This window comes from Monopterus albus, unplaced genomic scaffold, assembly GCF_001952655.1.
Source record: "Monopterus albus unplaced genomic scaffold, M_albus_1.0 scaffold389.1, whole genome shotgun sequence".
NCBI classification, from domain to species: Eukaryota; Metazoa; Chordata; class Actinopteri; order Synbranchiformes; family Synbranchidae; genus Monopterus; species Monopterus albus.
In genome coordinates this window covers 88,804-103,304 of record NW_018128269.1, presented here as the reverse complement: position 1 = coordinate 103,304, position 14,501 = coordinate 88,804, and the positions used below count along the sequence as shown (strand labels likewise).

Genomic DNA, 14,501 nt, shown 5'->3' with positions numbered 1-14,501 from the left:
TGACTGTGGAGTAGCAGAGAGGAGACTGTGCATCAACCTGTGGAAGAGGTAGGTGGAGCTGAGGGAGTCCAGGTCCAAAGGAGAGATCCAGGAGAAGTGACAGGAGACGCTAGAACTATGAGAAACAAGACGTGGAAAAACGGGAGACAAAAGATATAATCCGACATGGAACGAAGGCTAACAACTAGAAAGAACCAGCAAGGGAGTGAAGGTAAAGCCGAGTATAAATAGGGAGTGACAAAGGAGGCGCAGCTGAAGAGTGTCAGAAAAGAACATGGCTGAGCTGAAGCAGTTCTGTGAGGAACAATGGTCCAAAATTCCTCCTGAACGTAAACAAGTCTAATCTACAGCTACAGGAAGCACCTGCTTGAGGTTATTGCTACCAAAGGTGGTTCAAACAGTTATTAAAACAGTTGTTATTTTTTCAACAATCACTTTGTATGTTTAATGTGTGTGTTCAATAAAAAACAGTAAAATAAATAAAAACAGTATCAGATCACATTTCATGAGCAATTTATGCGGAAAACTAGGAAGTTGCAAACAATGTCATACATTTTTCTTGTGATATGCATCATGGTTAGGGAGGGGCCAGAGGATTGGGCTGATCTGAACTGTGCCAAATCCAAGCAGACAGACTTACCAAATCTGAGCAGAAAAAGTAGTTTACACACATTTTATTAGAAGAATCATCTGTATCAACAGCCTTAATCCATGCACAGGTTTTTTCTATTTTTGAGTTTTATTTATTTTTTCTTGATGGTTCTCAAGTTTTAGGCCACTGAGCCTAAAAGCATGTATGTATGTACAGTGTGTATGTAAAACTACATAGCGTGTACTGTATAACGTCATCGGGTCATGGGCAGGGTCATTTTCATTTATCGTGGCTAATGCGCTGCATTTATGTGTTATTTTGTGGACTAATTACTGAGCGTGGATTTAAGTGGATCAGGCTCAAATATGGTGTAAGGTGAAAAAAGTTACTTTATTACCTCAAAATCAGTTTTTTTCTTTATAGGATTTGCATGCACCTGTTCCTACTTTGTGGGATTGATGGGGTCATGTCGAAACACTGAAATGATCATATGGCTCCTATCATATACCTAACTGGTGGAACTGGGACTGTTGCAAGTTGTAACACCAGTTCAGTTTTGGTAAATATAAATCATAAATCTAAAATAATCTCTATAATACTAATCTGAATAACTGACAATAGAGACGTTTTTGAGGAGGCTTTGGTACTTTACCCACCAGACCACTGGCTAATTGGCATACCTTCAAAACATTCTGGTTTCAGTGGGTTTTAGTAGGTCATAGTCACCTATTATTTCACCACAGGAGACCTCTTATTGCCACCATTACATAGCCTACAGGTAAGGTCTGAGATCTGCGAACAGTGCAGCACCGTTTGACATTTGACGCTCTTGTCATCATTAAACGACTTTATCTCCTGGAAACTCCGGGAATGATATATTTGATAAATGTAGGAGGAGGCTGATCATTGTGAAAGTGAAAGTAATGCTGTCGCGACACGATTCTATGCTGCTGAGATAATTGCAGACGAACATCGCCAGCATCAGAGCACGTCCGGTCGATCTTTACACGTACACGTCTTTCTTTCAGTGCTCACCTTTTTTCGCTGCACCAGAGTAACAGATACTTTGGACTGTTACGACAGAGGAGCCACGCCACTTGGTGAAGTCGTTCACTCACTAGTTTAATATGCATGGTGGGCAACTGCACCTGAGGTTAGTGGGCAATGCAGACTTGCCGTTTGGGGCGTTGGCGAGTCTTGATTTCGTAGATAAATGGGCAAAATAAATCTTGGATATTTCTGCGGAGAGTCACCGGAGGCGGCTTCCAATCTATAGTGATCCCTGCAGACTGGGGTCCAGTGAGCCGCCGTCCGATTGTTTGTTGCCACTACGGTACGGGTGCAGGGAGCGGCCTAAATGGACCTTTTAAGACTGGGTGACCATTTAGCCACTTGGATGTTCAATTGGATTTATGTCAAACCCTACAGTGTGTGCATTAGCATATTATTACTGTACAGTGTTTAGAAAATTAAAGGGGAAATCCGCACTAGTTAAACTGTAACTGTTGATATTTGGACTTTAAAAAAAGATTTCCTTTAGAGGTTTGCTCCAACTGTGATCTGATTCCTGCTCGGAGTGACATAGAATATGATCACACAAAGTTTGAGGTAATATTACTGTACTGTTTTAAAAAAAAAAAAGGAAGAAGGCTTATTATACTGTAACTGGCAAGGTCCTCATATTTGGACTCCCATTAAAAATGTCCTTCAGAGGTTTTCTCAGACTCTCATGTGATTCCTGCTTATGCATTTTTCAATTAGATTTATCTTGGACATTATTTATTTTTACATTTTGTGCGATTGTACTAATCAGCTTAATCTGTCACTGTATTGAATTTGTCAGCACAGTAGAAGAACCACCTCACAATAAAAGACTAAAGTAACAAACCAGTTCACATGTGTGTTAACAGACTGTAGATCTCAGCGGGCTGAGTATGTCACTCGTAACCTGGTCGTCCTTTAGTTGTCGGCCTGCAGAAAGGAGCAGCCAACAAACCCAGATAATCAATTGTCATTTTGACTTTACAGTAGTCATGCAGGTTTGATCACTGCTGGTGTTATTAATTTAAAAGACAGCATAATAATTTATGTTGGTTTTTCCTTTATATTGTCACTGATCTCTATGTGAACACTGAGTACCGACAGTCTGTAATACACCGACTACTAAAAGGAAGTCATCCAGCAGAGTAGTGGTGCAGAGGGTGTTTGTTTCCTGTCTATAATCCTCTTACACAAACATCAGACTTTATTTTATGGTATACATAAACTGAAAGTTGTGTATGTCTGAGCAACCCCCCAAAAAACACTGTCTCCTCCCTGCTTTATGCTTCCTACTCTGCAGTGCAAGTCTGGACGGTCATTGTGGCAACATGAAATCATGGAGATGTGTGACCTGTCTGCTCCTCTTCGTAAGTGTCACCTATGCAGCTCGGGGCTCTGGCCTGTGCCGTTCACAGGACACAGCTTTATTCAGAGTGTTGTATTTAAGTGTAGCAATCAAGGTAATCTATATATGATGTGTGTTATTCCTTATGTGAAAGTCATCACCAGTGGTTTCATGCTTTTGTGAGGTGTAAACAAACTAACAGTGAGCTGTAAAAGATGCCCCCTGACTGTTTAAAACTGACTTTCAATGCTGCTGTTCTGTTTGTGTCTGCTAGGTGTTACTGGTTGACCTGTCAATGGAAGGCTGTTACGACAATTTTAACCTGACCAAATTGGTATACATTCATCATTTTTGTGTTCAGTGGTCACTTGCTTGATTTTTCTGTTTTTCCAACTCATTTGCAAAATGAGAAAGTGACAGAAACATGTACTTACTCATACGTATGTCTGAATAGGGATACCAAAACACTTTTAATCAGGGTGTCTATAGCAACATTAGATACAGCTTGTCACTGTTTTAATACAAATGAGAATGCCAATGCAAAAACTCTCTAGTTTCATAACATAGAACATAATATAAAAAACCACAAATATGAACTGATTCATTCTTCAGTGTCATGTGTATATACAGTGGCTCTCCTCTGGAGCACCCTTAGGACTCTGGCTAATGATGTTTTGGTAACCCCCTGTCCACAGTGTTTCAACATGAAAGATACGATAATCATGAACTGACAATAATCCAGGGATTAATGATTAATAATAATCTTCAGTTTGTCTATTTCTCTGATCCACTTTATAGACAGCAGAGAATCTGAGTCGAGTTATCACCCTGAAAATACCTAAGGACAAACCAGTACGTACTCCTGAAACAGTATGAAAAAAATAAGCTTTGTGTAAATAAACTATGTAAAATCATAACATTAAATATGTCATTTTACCAATGCAGGATCTAAAAGACATAATTAACTCTAGCCTCATGGATAAGGATGCCCCAGAATATCAAATATACGACGACTGCATCGACAGTGATGAGGTCAGTGAGGATACAAACTATTTACTATTATTTTATTCAAATAATCTTGTTTGCTTTTGTTTTTTTGTTTTTTGACTGTGGATTTAATGAATGATTCTCTACTGTTATGTTTCATGTTTCCAGTGTTAAACTGAAGGATTGAATTAATTATTGTGTTTTTTTTCCACCTCAGATTAAACACACCATAAATGTAACATCTCAAGAGGGATCTTCTCACAATATCTCTTACTATCTCTTTCTGTGCTTGATGGCGAGAGCATTCAGTGTCCCTCCTGAGTATATAGGTATTGATGATACTACTCTGACAGTCACTGTTGGCTTGTTTTCCTGGTGGGGCTGAGGCTTTGCTATTGTTGCTACTGTGCACAAAAATCATGGTCTTACGTGGCCAATGTCATGGCTTCCTCAAAGAGCTACATTTTATTCTAAGACTTTATATATTATGGTAAATAATATCTGATGTGAGATCAGCAGGCACAAAATACAACTTGTTAACACTTAAAAGTGCTGCTGACTGAGCCACCTTTGGAAAACACATCTGTCAATTTCTGACTAATTATTGTCTTCACAGTTGTAGTGAAATTATTGCTAAAGCTGTAGTTTTTAAAATTCCTAATGCGCTTTCTTTCTTGCATTACAGTTGGCTGTGAATACGGTGAGTATACCTGAGTGTGTCTGTGACTGATGTGTGATGAACATGTTGAGGTGTGTGTACCAGTGTGGTATGTGTATCTGTACTTGTTGCTGTTGTATCAGCCTGTGTGAACGTGTGTGCTGCCACCAAAACACATATTCAAATTTTTTCTTTTTTTATATATAGTGTTGGCAGTTGATTGTCTTAACTGACTTTAATATTGTTATCATCTTTTTTAAGAACTTTTATGTGAGCACATTTGCAACAAATCAGCTACTGGTAAGTCGCACATTTTGTGTAGAGGTGCTTATGAAGTGCGTGTTGATATTGTACAATTTAAATGATGATGAAATTGTGCTTGCTGTTGCATGAAGGCAGTTCTCCATCTCCGCATGCTGTTCCTTTTGTCAGTGGCTGTGGTGACGCTGTTTTTAATGTTACTTTAGGGCAGTCTACAGCTGTAACACAACAGTATCACTGCTTGTTTACACTCAGCAACTCACAAACTGAAACTCCTCAGCTGTTGCTCAGCTTCATAAATTGTTTCCTGTATTAAATTGTTTACCAACCCTTTTTTTGCATCAATTTCTGGCAGAAATTTCCTACCACAAACAGCAGGAAACAGTTTTTTTTCTGTATTTTGATGGTGGGAAAATCCTAAGTCCTACAGTAAATGTATATGTTTATCCTATAAAATTGTAACTGCTATTCTCAGATTAGCCCACAAAGTGTCAGTCAGACAGGAGGAGCCAAACACTGCCTAAGTGATCTTTAATTTAAACTCAAGTATTGAAACCAAGAAATAAAGATAATTGTATTTAGGTAAAAGAAATATGGATTTTGAAGGGCTGATGGCATGAACAACTATACAATAAACACATACATACAGTAGCCACAAATTCACACATTTCCTCCAAGTCCTGCCTTACACCATGTTTTACTTATTCTTGAGCCGCTACAAATATTGTATAATCCACCATGTTTCTGCTCCTTTTTACTAAGAAACCTAAAGGTATATTGCCATTTAGTGTCTGCAAAGACCATATTGTAAGAGTTGTCTGAAATTTCAGATAAAACAACAGCAGCAACAACAACAACAATGGCAACAACATCATCAGACACAACAGCAGCAACAACAACAACAATGGCAACAACATCATCAGACACAACAGCAGCAACAACAACAACAATGGCAACAACATCATCAGACACAACAGTAACAACAACACCATCAATGACAGCAACTGTTGCAACAACAACAACAACAACATTGGCAACAGCATCATCAAACACAAGAACATCGGCAACAACACCAACATTGACAACAAACACACATGGTATGATACATGAAACTTTGTAGGATTAGGTGATTGCTAGTTATACCATGGCTGTGGAAAATACCCAGGTATGAGTTAGGATTATATTCAAATCAAGAGTTTAAACCACATTCTCAATTCGTGCTAAAAACATATAATGCTCCCAACTGACTATACCAAGTATTTGGCACTGTCTGACCCACTATGGGTGACAGTGCTGTGTGATTTCCATAGAGAAGATTAGGGAAGCTGCAGTGCATGGTTCTTTGTCATCAGACGGGCATTTGTCAAACCAACTTGTCATCCTCCTGGAAGTCTTTTTACCTGTCAACAAGAAACATAAGGTTAGAAAACAGAGACAGCAGAAACCAAAAAGGTGTTTGATTAAATGTTAAAATTTCATCTCAATACTATATTTCTACATTTTTAAAAATTGCTGAGATGTTTTTTCTTTTTCATCTTTCCATAGACTCATCTTCACCACATGCCCGTAAGTAAGATTTTTTTATATATCAGAGGCAGTTTATAAAATGTAAGAAAATAGTAAAAAAAAAAAGATAAATAAAAAACTGTTAAAGAGCCCATGGCATGCTTTTCCTTGTTTTCTGACTACAATGTTACAACGGCAAATTATCGTCTTAGATGTGACCTAAAAATGAGATGTACATATGGTACTTTTATGCAGAAGAAACGGTTTATACGTCTCGCAAACTTGCACTCATGAGACTTTTTTCTAATAAGATAAAGTATTACATGATAGTTTAAGGATCTCCTTGAATGATTATGATCTCCAGGCAGTTGTGCGTTCATGTGAGTTTGCTTGACATCTACCGGTGCCTTTGTGAAAGAGGAATTTTTTTGATTTTGTGGATATATTTTTACCTCCTGCTGCTGCACTGTGACCAGAGGATGTGGAGAAAAACACAGAACTTGTGGTTACTGCATGTCCAGGAATGTTCCTACACAGGGACTTACCGTTTTACCTGACTGGGTCTAACCTACGATCAGCCAGCCAGTGAAGCCCTCGCAGCGGTGAATTCCCCCAGAGCACAGTACCTGTTCTGACCGCTTGAGACCAGTGTGTCTGCTGCATGTAGTATGTTACGGGTTGACCAGTGGATTAACAATCCATCATGTTATTGTCAGTGCTATGCTACCTTTTTGAATTAATTTCACTACTTTGGGACTGTATGTGGTCGTGTGGGGGAAGATACAGCGACCACCTATTGGATTTACAGACCTTGGAGCTACTTGAAATGGAGCGATGTTTCCACTACTCGGTGGGACATAACAGTAAGTTTTAAAAAAAACATGTCAATTTCTGTAATGTTAGAGAGAATTGTTGTAAGGCTGGAGAACTTACTATGTCAGCATTATGCCAGTTAAAATATAGCGTTTCTCAATTACCCGCTTTGTTTAGAGTGTTACACATCTCTTTTCATCGGTACATATTCCGTTGTTTACCTATCCATGGAGGAGGAATTCAACTTAATTAATGCTGTTGCAGTTGGTTGTGCTGCCCACACAACACCGACAGCAGGAGTTGTGTGCGTTCAAAAACTGTCCTCTCATTTTTAGGAAGAGGCTCTCTAATTTTATCATTCTGAAATAATTACAGACTATTTAGAGTTATGAGGGGTGAAAAGCTAATCTAGAGGTGCCCAAGATTAAACATTAAATGGCTGGAAATGAGGAAAATGAGCATGCCACGGGCTCTTTAAACAGTTTATAATTAAAACAATTCCCTGCATGATTTGCCAGAGCAACCACCTATAGCCCAGGGTTATTGTTTTTTGAAGATTAATTTTTAATAACCTCTTGTCAAAATGGTACAAGAGTGTAAATATACTTTTCTTAGTTCGCTGCTTTACTAGAAGAACAAATAAGAATTTTTGTCCTCTGTGTACTGTAATAACAAAGTGTAATGAAATAAATATTTAACAATAGTATCCTTGTCTGTAGGTTCTCCTGCCACAGGTAAACTTTTTTCCTTCATTAAGATATGCAGATTTGGGTTGATACAGATATTTGACACAGACAAAGCTGCTCTGGAAGCACGAATAGTCAGATTAGCTGAGTTAACCCATGTCACTAGTGCTTAGTTTATTCAGAGCACAGGTTTGTTAATAGTCCCTGTAAGTTTGAAACTTTTGTTCATTTGCTAATTACTGAGTCAGTAACAATAAATACATATATAAATTTTTCTAGGTTTAGATTTTTATTGTCCCACCCTAATTGATTCCATATGTCTACTTTAAATTGTAGTTTAGTACTTTAGTGGTGTCATAGCTGTAGTAATTGTAGTTGTACTGTAGTTTAATATATTTTTCTTTAGTAAATACAATTCCAAAAGGATTTTGTATTTAGACTTGGTTAACGTTCAGGAGGAATTTTGGACCATTCTTCCTCACAGAACTGCTTCAGCTCAGCCATGTTCTTAGGACATCTAGAGTGAATGGCTCTCTCAAGCTCATTCCACAGCGTCTCTATTGGATTGAGGTCCACACTCTTTTCCATTATAGAAAACTCTTCTTCACAAAACAGTAACATGTCAGAACTTTGTGATATACAATCTATGTGATGGATCAAAAGTTGACGAAGGCAAAATTTCACACTCAAATACATTCACAGTAAATCAATCACTGTGAATTCTTTGACCTCCAGCACAATAGACACCATTGTATTGAGACCAAAATTCCATTAAGGTGACTAAAAGTAACAGGCGACATACACTATCACTGTCGCAATGTCTCCATCCAGCCTGGGCAGCTGTCCAAGTAACAGACTGATTATTATACAACAATACAATCAAGTATAACAAATACTGATGAATAATTGAAGTAAAGTAAAATAACAGTTAAAGTAAAGTGAGGTAAAATATAATAAAAATGATGTACAGATGAGATTGAGACTAATCTAGTAACTTAACCCTCTTGGTCTCCCACAGTAGCCCTTTGTGAGTGATTCTCAACCACTGTAGGGAGTTGGTACTATGTTTGTAAACTGAAGCAATACTGTTAATCTGTCAACTGCCTGTTTGGGGTGAGTTCATTGCCCATGATTGACTTAACAATACACTTTATAATACACCAGCTTTGAGATTGACAAGTTGATCACCCTTGAAAGCTATGATATATAACTTTTTTCAGATATTTTTGTTGTATAAATATGCTCCAAAACGTGTCTTAATGTGGAGAGGTGATGTCGAAGACCTTCTGTGACCTAGACTCATTGAACAGCACTGACAGCAGTGCAGAGACATTAGCTTCTAAAAGGTTTTGAGCAGGACTGTTCTAACCAATCAGAGATTTTCAGTTATTTATCTCTCTTTCAGTCAAACACAGCACTGCCATTAACAAACAGGAATGGAGTAGAGATAACTATCGGGCAAATTCTCCTCCCCAGTACCCTGGCATAGACATTCCCAGGGAGGCTGAGGAGTGTGATCTTTTCATCGGTACATATACCGTTGTTTACCTATCCATGGAGGAGGAATTCAACTTAATTAATGCTGTTGCAGTTGGTTGTGCTGCCCACACAACACCGACAGCAGGAGTTGTGTGCGTTCAAAAACTGTCCTCTCATTTTTAGGAAGAGGCTCTCTAATTTTATCATTCTGAAATAATTACAGACTATTTAGAGTTATGAGGGGTGAAAAGCTAATCTAGAGGTGCCCAAGATTAAACATTAAATGGCTGGAAATGAGGAAAATGAGCATGCCACGGGCTCTTTAAACAGTTTATAATTAAAACAATTCCCTGCATGATTTGCCAGAGCAACCACCTATAGCCCAGGGTTATTGTTTTTTGAAGATTAATTTTTAATAACCTCTTGTCAAAATGGTACAAGAGTGTAAATATACTTTTCTTAGTTCGCTGCTTTACTAGAAGAACAAATAAGAATTTTTGTCCTCTGTGTACTGTAATAACAAAGTGTAATGAAATAAATATTTAACAATAGTATCCTTGTCTGTAGGTTCTCCTGCCACAGGTAAACTTTTTTCCTTCATTAAGATATGCAGATTTGGGTTGATACAGATATTTGACACAGACAAAGCTGCTCTGGAAGCACGAATAGTCAGATTAGCTGAGTTAACCCATGTCACTAGTGCTTAGTTTATTCAGAGCACAGGTTTGTTAATAGTCCCTGTAAGTTTGAAACTTTTGTTCATTTGCTAATTACTGAGTCAGTAACAATAAATACATATATAAATTTTTCTAGGTTTAGATTTTTATTGTCCCACCCTAATTGATTCCATATGTCTACTTTAAATTGTAGTTTAGTACTTTAGTGGTGTCATAGCTGTAGTAATTGTAGTTGTACTGTAGTTTAATATATTTTTCTTTAGTAAATACAATTCCAAAAGGATTTTGTATTTAGACTTGGTTAACGTTCAGGAGGAATTTTGGACCATTCTTCCTCACAGAACTGCTTCAGCTCAGCCATGTTCTTAGGACATCTAGAGTGAATGGCTCTCTCAAGCTCATTCCACAGCGTCTCTATTGGATTGAGGTCCACACTCTTTTCCATTATAGAAAACTCTTCTTCACAAAACAGTAACATGTCAGAACTTTGTGATATACAATCTATGTGATGGATCAAAAGTTGACGAAGGCAAAATTTCACACTCAAATACATTCACAGTAAATCAATCACTGTGAATTCTTTGACCTCCAGCACAATAGACACCATTGTATTGAGACCAAAATTCCATTAAGGTGACTAAAAGTAACAGGCGACATACACTATCACTGTCGCAATGTCTCCATCCAGCCTGGGCAGCTGTCCAAGTAACAGACTGATTATTATACAACAATACAATCAAGTATAACAAATACTGATGAATAATTGAAGTAAAGTAAAATAACAGTTAAAGTAAAGTGAGGTAAAATATAATAAAAATGATGTACAGATGAGATTGAGACTAATCTAGTAACTTAACCCTCTTGGTCTCCCACAGTAGCCCTTTGTGAGTGATTCTCAACCACTGTAGGGAGTTGGTACTATGTTTGTAAACTGAAGCAATACTGTTAATCTGTCAACTGCCTGTTTGGGGTGAGTTCATTGCCCATGATTGACTTAACAATACACTTTATAATACACCAGCTTTGAGATTGACAAGTTGATCACCCTTGAAAGCTATGATATATAACTTTTTTCAGATATTTTTGTTGTATAAATATGCTCCAAAACGTGTCTTAATGTGGAGAGGTGATGTCGAAGACCTTCTGTGACCTAGACTCATTGAACAGCACTGACAGCAGTGCAGAGACATTAGCTTCTAAAAGGTTTTGAGCAGGACTGTTCTAACCAATCAGAGATTTTCAGTTATTTATCTCACTTTCAGTCAAACACAGCACTGCCATTAACAAACAGGAATGGAGTAGAGACAACTATCGGGCAAATTCTCCTCTCCAGTACCCTGGCATAGACATTCCCAGGGAGGCTGAGGAGTGTGATCCCACTATAGTAATCAATTGACTAATATATATATATGTACTTACATTGTTGTATGGTAACATTAATGGACGATGTCTCTGTCTCTGATCTCTTCTTATCCAGGCGACCCTCCCTGGATGAATTTATTGATCGTTTCTCTGGTCCTCAACATGGTCCTGCCACTAGCTGTTTACCTGCACATGCGCCTGAAGATAAAGAGGGTGAGTAAAAATGTGTTTGTCGTCTGAGTGTCACGGTTCACATAGAGATGACAACAAGCCACACAACAGCACATAGACATGTATACTGGGAGTATTATCAAGCCAAGGATAGCCAAGTAACAAGATACCTGGATACTTGAATTTCCCTGGGGATCAATAAAGTATCTATCTGCCTATCTCATGGAGTGACTGTTAGACTTTCCCCTTGTTTAATAAAAGATTTTAAAATCTCATTAGAAAAAAACCTTTCAAGTTGATGACTAAACAAAGCCTTACTCATGGTGCAAACAGCAGTGTACACAGTGCAGCACTGAAACCAAAGTGAGTCCCAACCAGGAGCCGATAGTGTGGCAGATAGAAACACCAAGACTCACTGGTTGCTGAACAAGTATTTCAATACAGGAGAAAAATACAAGGTTGTTTGTTTTTTCCTCAGCAAAACATCACAAACATGAAATTATACAGAAAATCAGAAGACAATGAAACTCTCTCCTATTAGTTAATGAGTGTCATAATGTAATAGAACTAATGCATACTAAAATCCTTAACCTATAGCAATCCTGCACAGCAAATCTTTGCCATGTAAGCACACTTGGCTAAAGAGCGAGAAAGAGAGCTTCTCTCATCACACAACCTTTCTCACACAGTAACCTTTACCTTGAAAGCATCCTCAGGCCAAGAGGAATACCTTCCTGATTACATGAACATTCTGCTCCTTACCTGGGTCTTCAGTCAACCTTAAAGAAAACACAGAACGTATATGAAACAAAAGAGAAGTGAACACAAATGAATACACATTTGACATATGAACAAACAATAAACAGTACACATATGATTAATTTTACTTTCACAGGTACTAGTGCAGATATTTTTCAGTCATGGAAAAATATATTCTGTATTAGTTACTGCTGCCTTTGTTTTTTGTTTTTTATTTGTTTTTTATGGGGCTTTGTTTTGTTTTGTTTGCATGTTTAATGTTAGTAGTACATTTTTGTGTTTATTGTTTTTTTTATCTTATGTGTCATAATGTTGTGGAACCTGACCTGGGCCAGTATAAGTCAGGCACACACCAGTGATGATTCCCTTATTTTTTAAACAGGAGTAGGATTTACTGCAAAAAGTCAGAAATGGTGATATCTCTGTTTCTGTTTCGTGAAGCAGAACAGTTTACAGAGCTCCTGAAGCATTTTTTACACTCTCTACATGCACCTCCTTGTCTAAACATGCTCTACCCCACCTTTCTCTAATTACTGTTAATCTGTCAGCTGCCTGTTTGGGGTGAGTTCGTTGCCCATGATTGACTTAACAATACACTTTATAATACACCAACTTTGAGATTGACAAGTTGATCACCCTTGAAAGCTATGATATATAACTTTTTCCAGATATTTTTGTTGTATAAATATGCTCCAAAACATGTCTTAATGTGGAGAGGTGATGTCGAAGACCTTCTGTGACCTAGACTCATTGAACAGCACTGACAGCAGTGCAGAGACATTAGCTTCTAAAAGGTTTTGAGCAGGACTGTTCTAACCAATCAGAGATTTTCAGTTATTTATCTCACTTTCAGTCAAACACAGCACTGCCATTAACAAACAGGAATGGAGTAGAGACAATAGAATCATTCCAGGTATTTATGAGTGTACGATATTTAATATACTGACCATGTTGTTCTAGCTTTCTATGGAGGGGTTGATGAAAATGGTGATTACGAAGTCTATTGCAGCAGGAAACCCAAGAGTAAAAATAGGCTAAAAGCTGTAAACTGTAGAGCTGCAGAGATGGGTGTTACCTCTGAAGAGGAACTCGTTCACGTCACATTTTAGTGTTAACCCCTAAAAACAGAATATCTCTGCCCTGTCCTGAGAGTGGCGTGTACTGTATGTGTGTGTACTATGTTAGATGTATGTATTGTCATTATGTAGTTTATTTTTATCACTGTTTGTGTTTTACTGAGATTTTTTTAAATGTTCATTGGACCCCAACTGTGTCAACTTATTTAAAGTATTAGAGATGGCTGCAACTCAACTAACAACTATTTTAATAATCAATTAATCTGTTAGTAGTCTGACACATCACAATAAGATGGTGAATATTACTTTGAACACATTAGTCTGTTAACATTGTTGGTCTCTCTCGTGTCTCTCTTTGTCCTGCAGCTCCTGAATGTACCCATCGTCATAAAACATTCAGCTGAATGCAGCGTTTCAAATGGATCAGTGTATTGAGGCCTATGTTCTTAATGTATCACATCTGTGGGATGTAAAAAGGTATCACAGTTCCAGAGGTGATCAGCTCCAAACAGAATAGGAAGCCTGAATGAAAGTCAAAGGTGGGGGTCTCCCAACATGTTGCTCATGATCTGCCAGTAGTTTGCTCCCACAGTTCTTTGCCAAACACTTCAGAGAATACAGTATTGTTGTATCCGGTACTTTTTACCACACTGACTCTGAGAGACGAGGCAGTCCAAGTAACTACAAAACAGTGCTGATTTATTCCATGAACACAGGTAAACATTAACATTACACGCTCAGGCATCTTGCACCTCCAACATGCACGCAGGCAGCTGAAGGATGAAAGGCCCTGAACCCACCAGGCCTATACATTATATCACTTCGGTTGGGCTAGCCCCATACTACACAGAAACGTCAACCGTGACGTCTCTGGTGCCAGCTTTGCAGCTGGCCATAGCAGTAGTCAAAACATGAAGTAAATCAGTGTGTGTGTGTGTGTGTCTGTTGATTAAGTGGTGTGTAGCTAAAAACATTCTCACACTACCAAATATGTCATGATATTAAACATAAGAACATATTATGGCTAAGGCTACAGTTATACACGTCATAATAATAATATTAAACACCCTGTCTGCTGACAGTCATCA

The 14,501-nt window shown here is 38.0% G+C and overlaps 1 protein-coding gene across 1 annotated transcript; it reads left to right on the top strand.

The window, feature by feature from the left end:
• Positions 1 to 1,385: 1,385 nt before the first annotated feature.
• LOC109951439 (uncharacterized) lies at positions 1,386 to 6,454 on the top strand. Its single transcript, XM_020585951.1, has 11 exons — positions 1,386 to 1,745; positions 2,934 to 3,000; positions 3,253 to 3,312; positions 3,777 to 3,830; positions 3,924 to 4,010; positions 4,183 to 4,294; positions 4,651 to 4,665; positions 4,885 to 4,923; positions 5,715 to 5,860; positions 6,195 to 6,304; positions 6,430 to 6,454. The coding sequence occupies exons 1-11, from the start codon at positions 1,720 to 1,722 to the stop codon at positions 6,452 to 6,454; spliced, it is 741 nt and encodes a 246-aa protein (XP_020441607.1). The 5' UTR covers positions 1,386 to 1,719.
• The last annotated feature ends 8,047 nt before the right edge of the window (positions 6,455 to 14,501 follow it).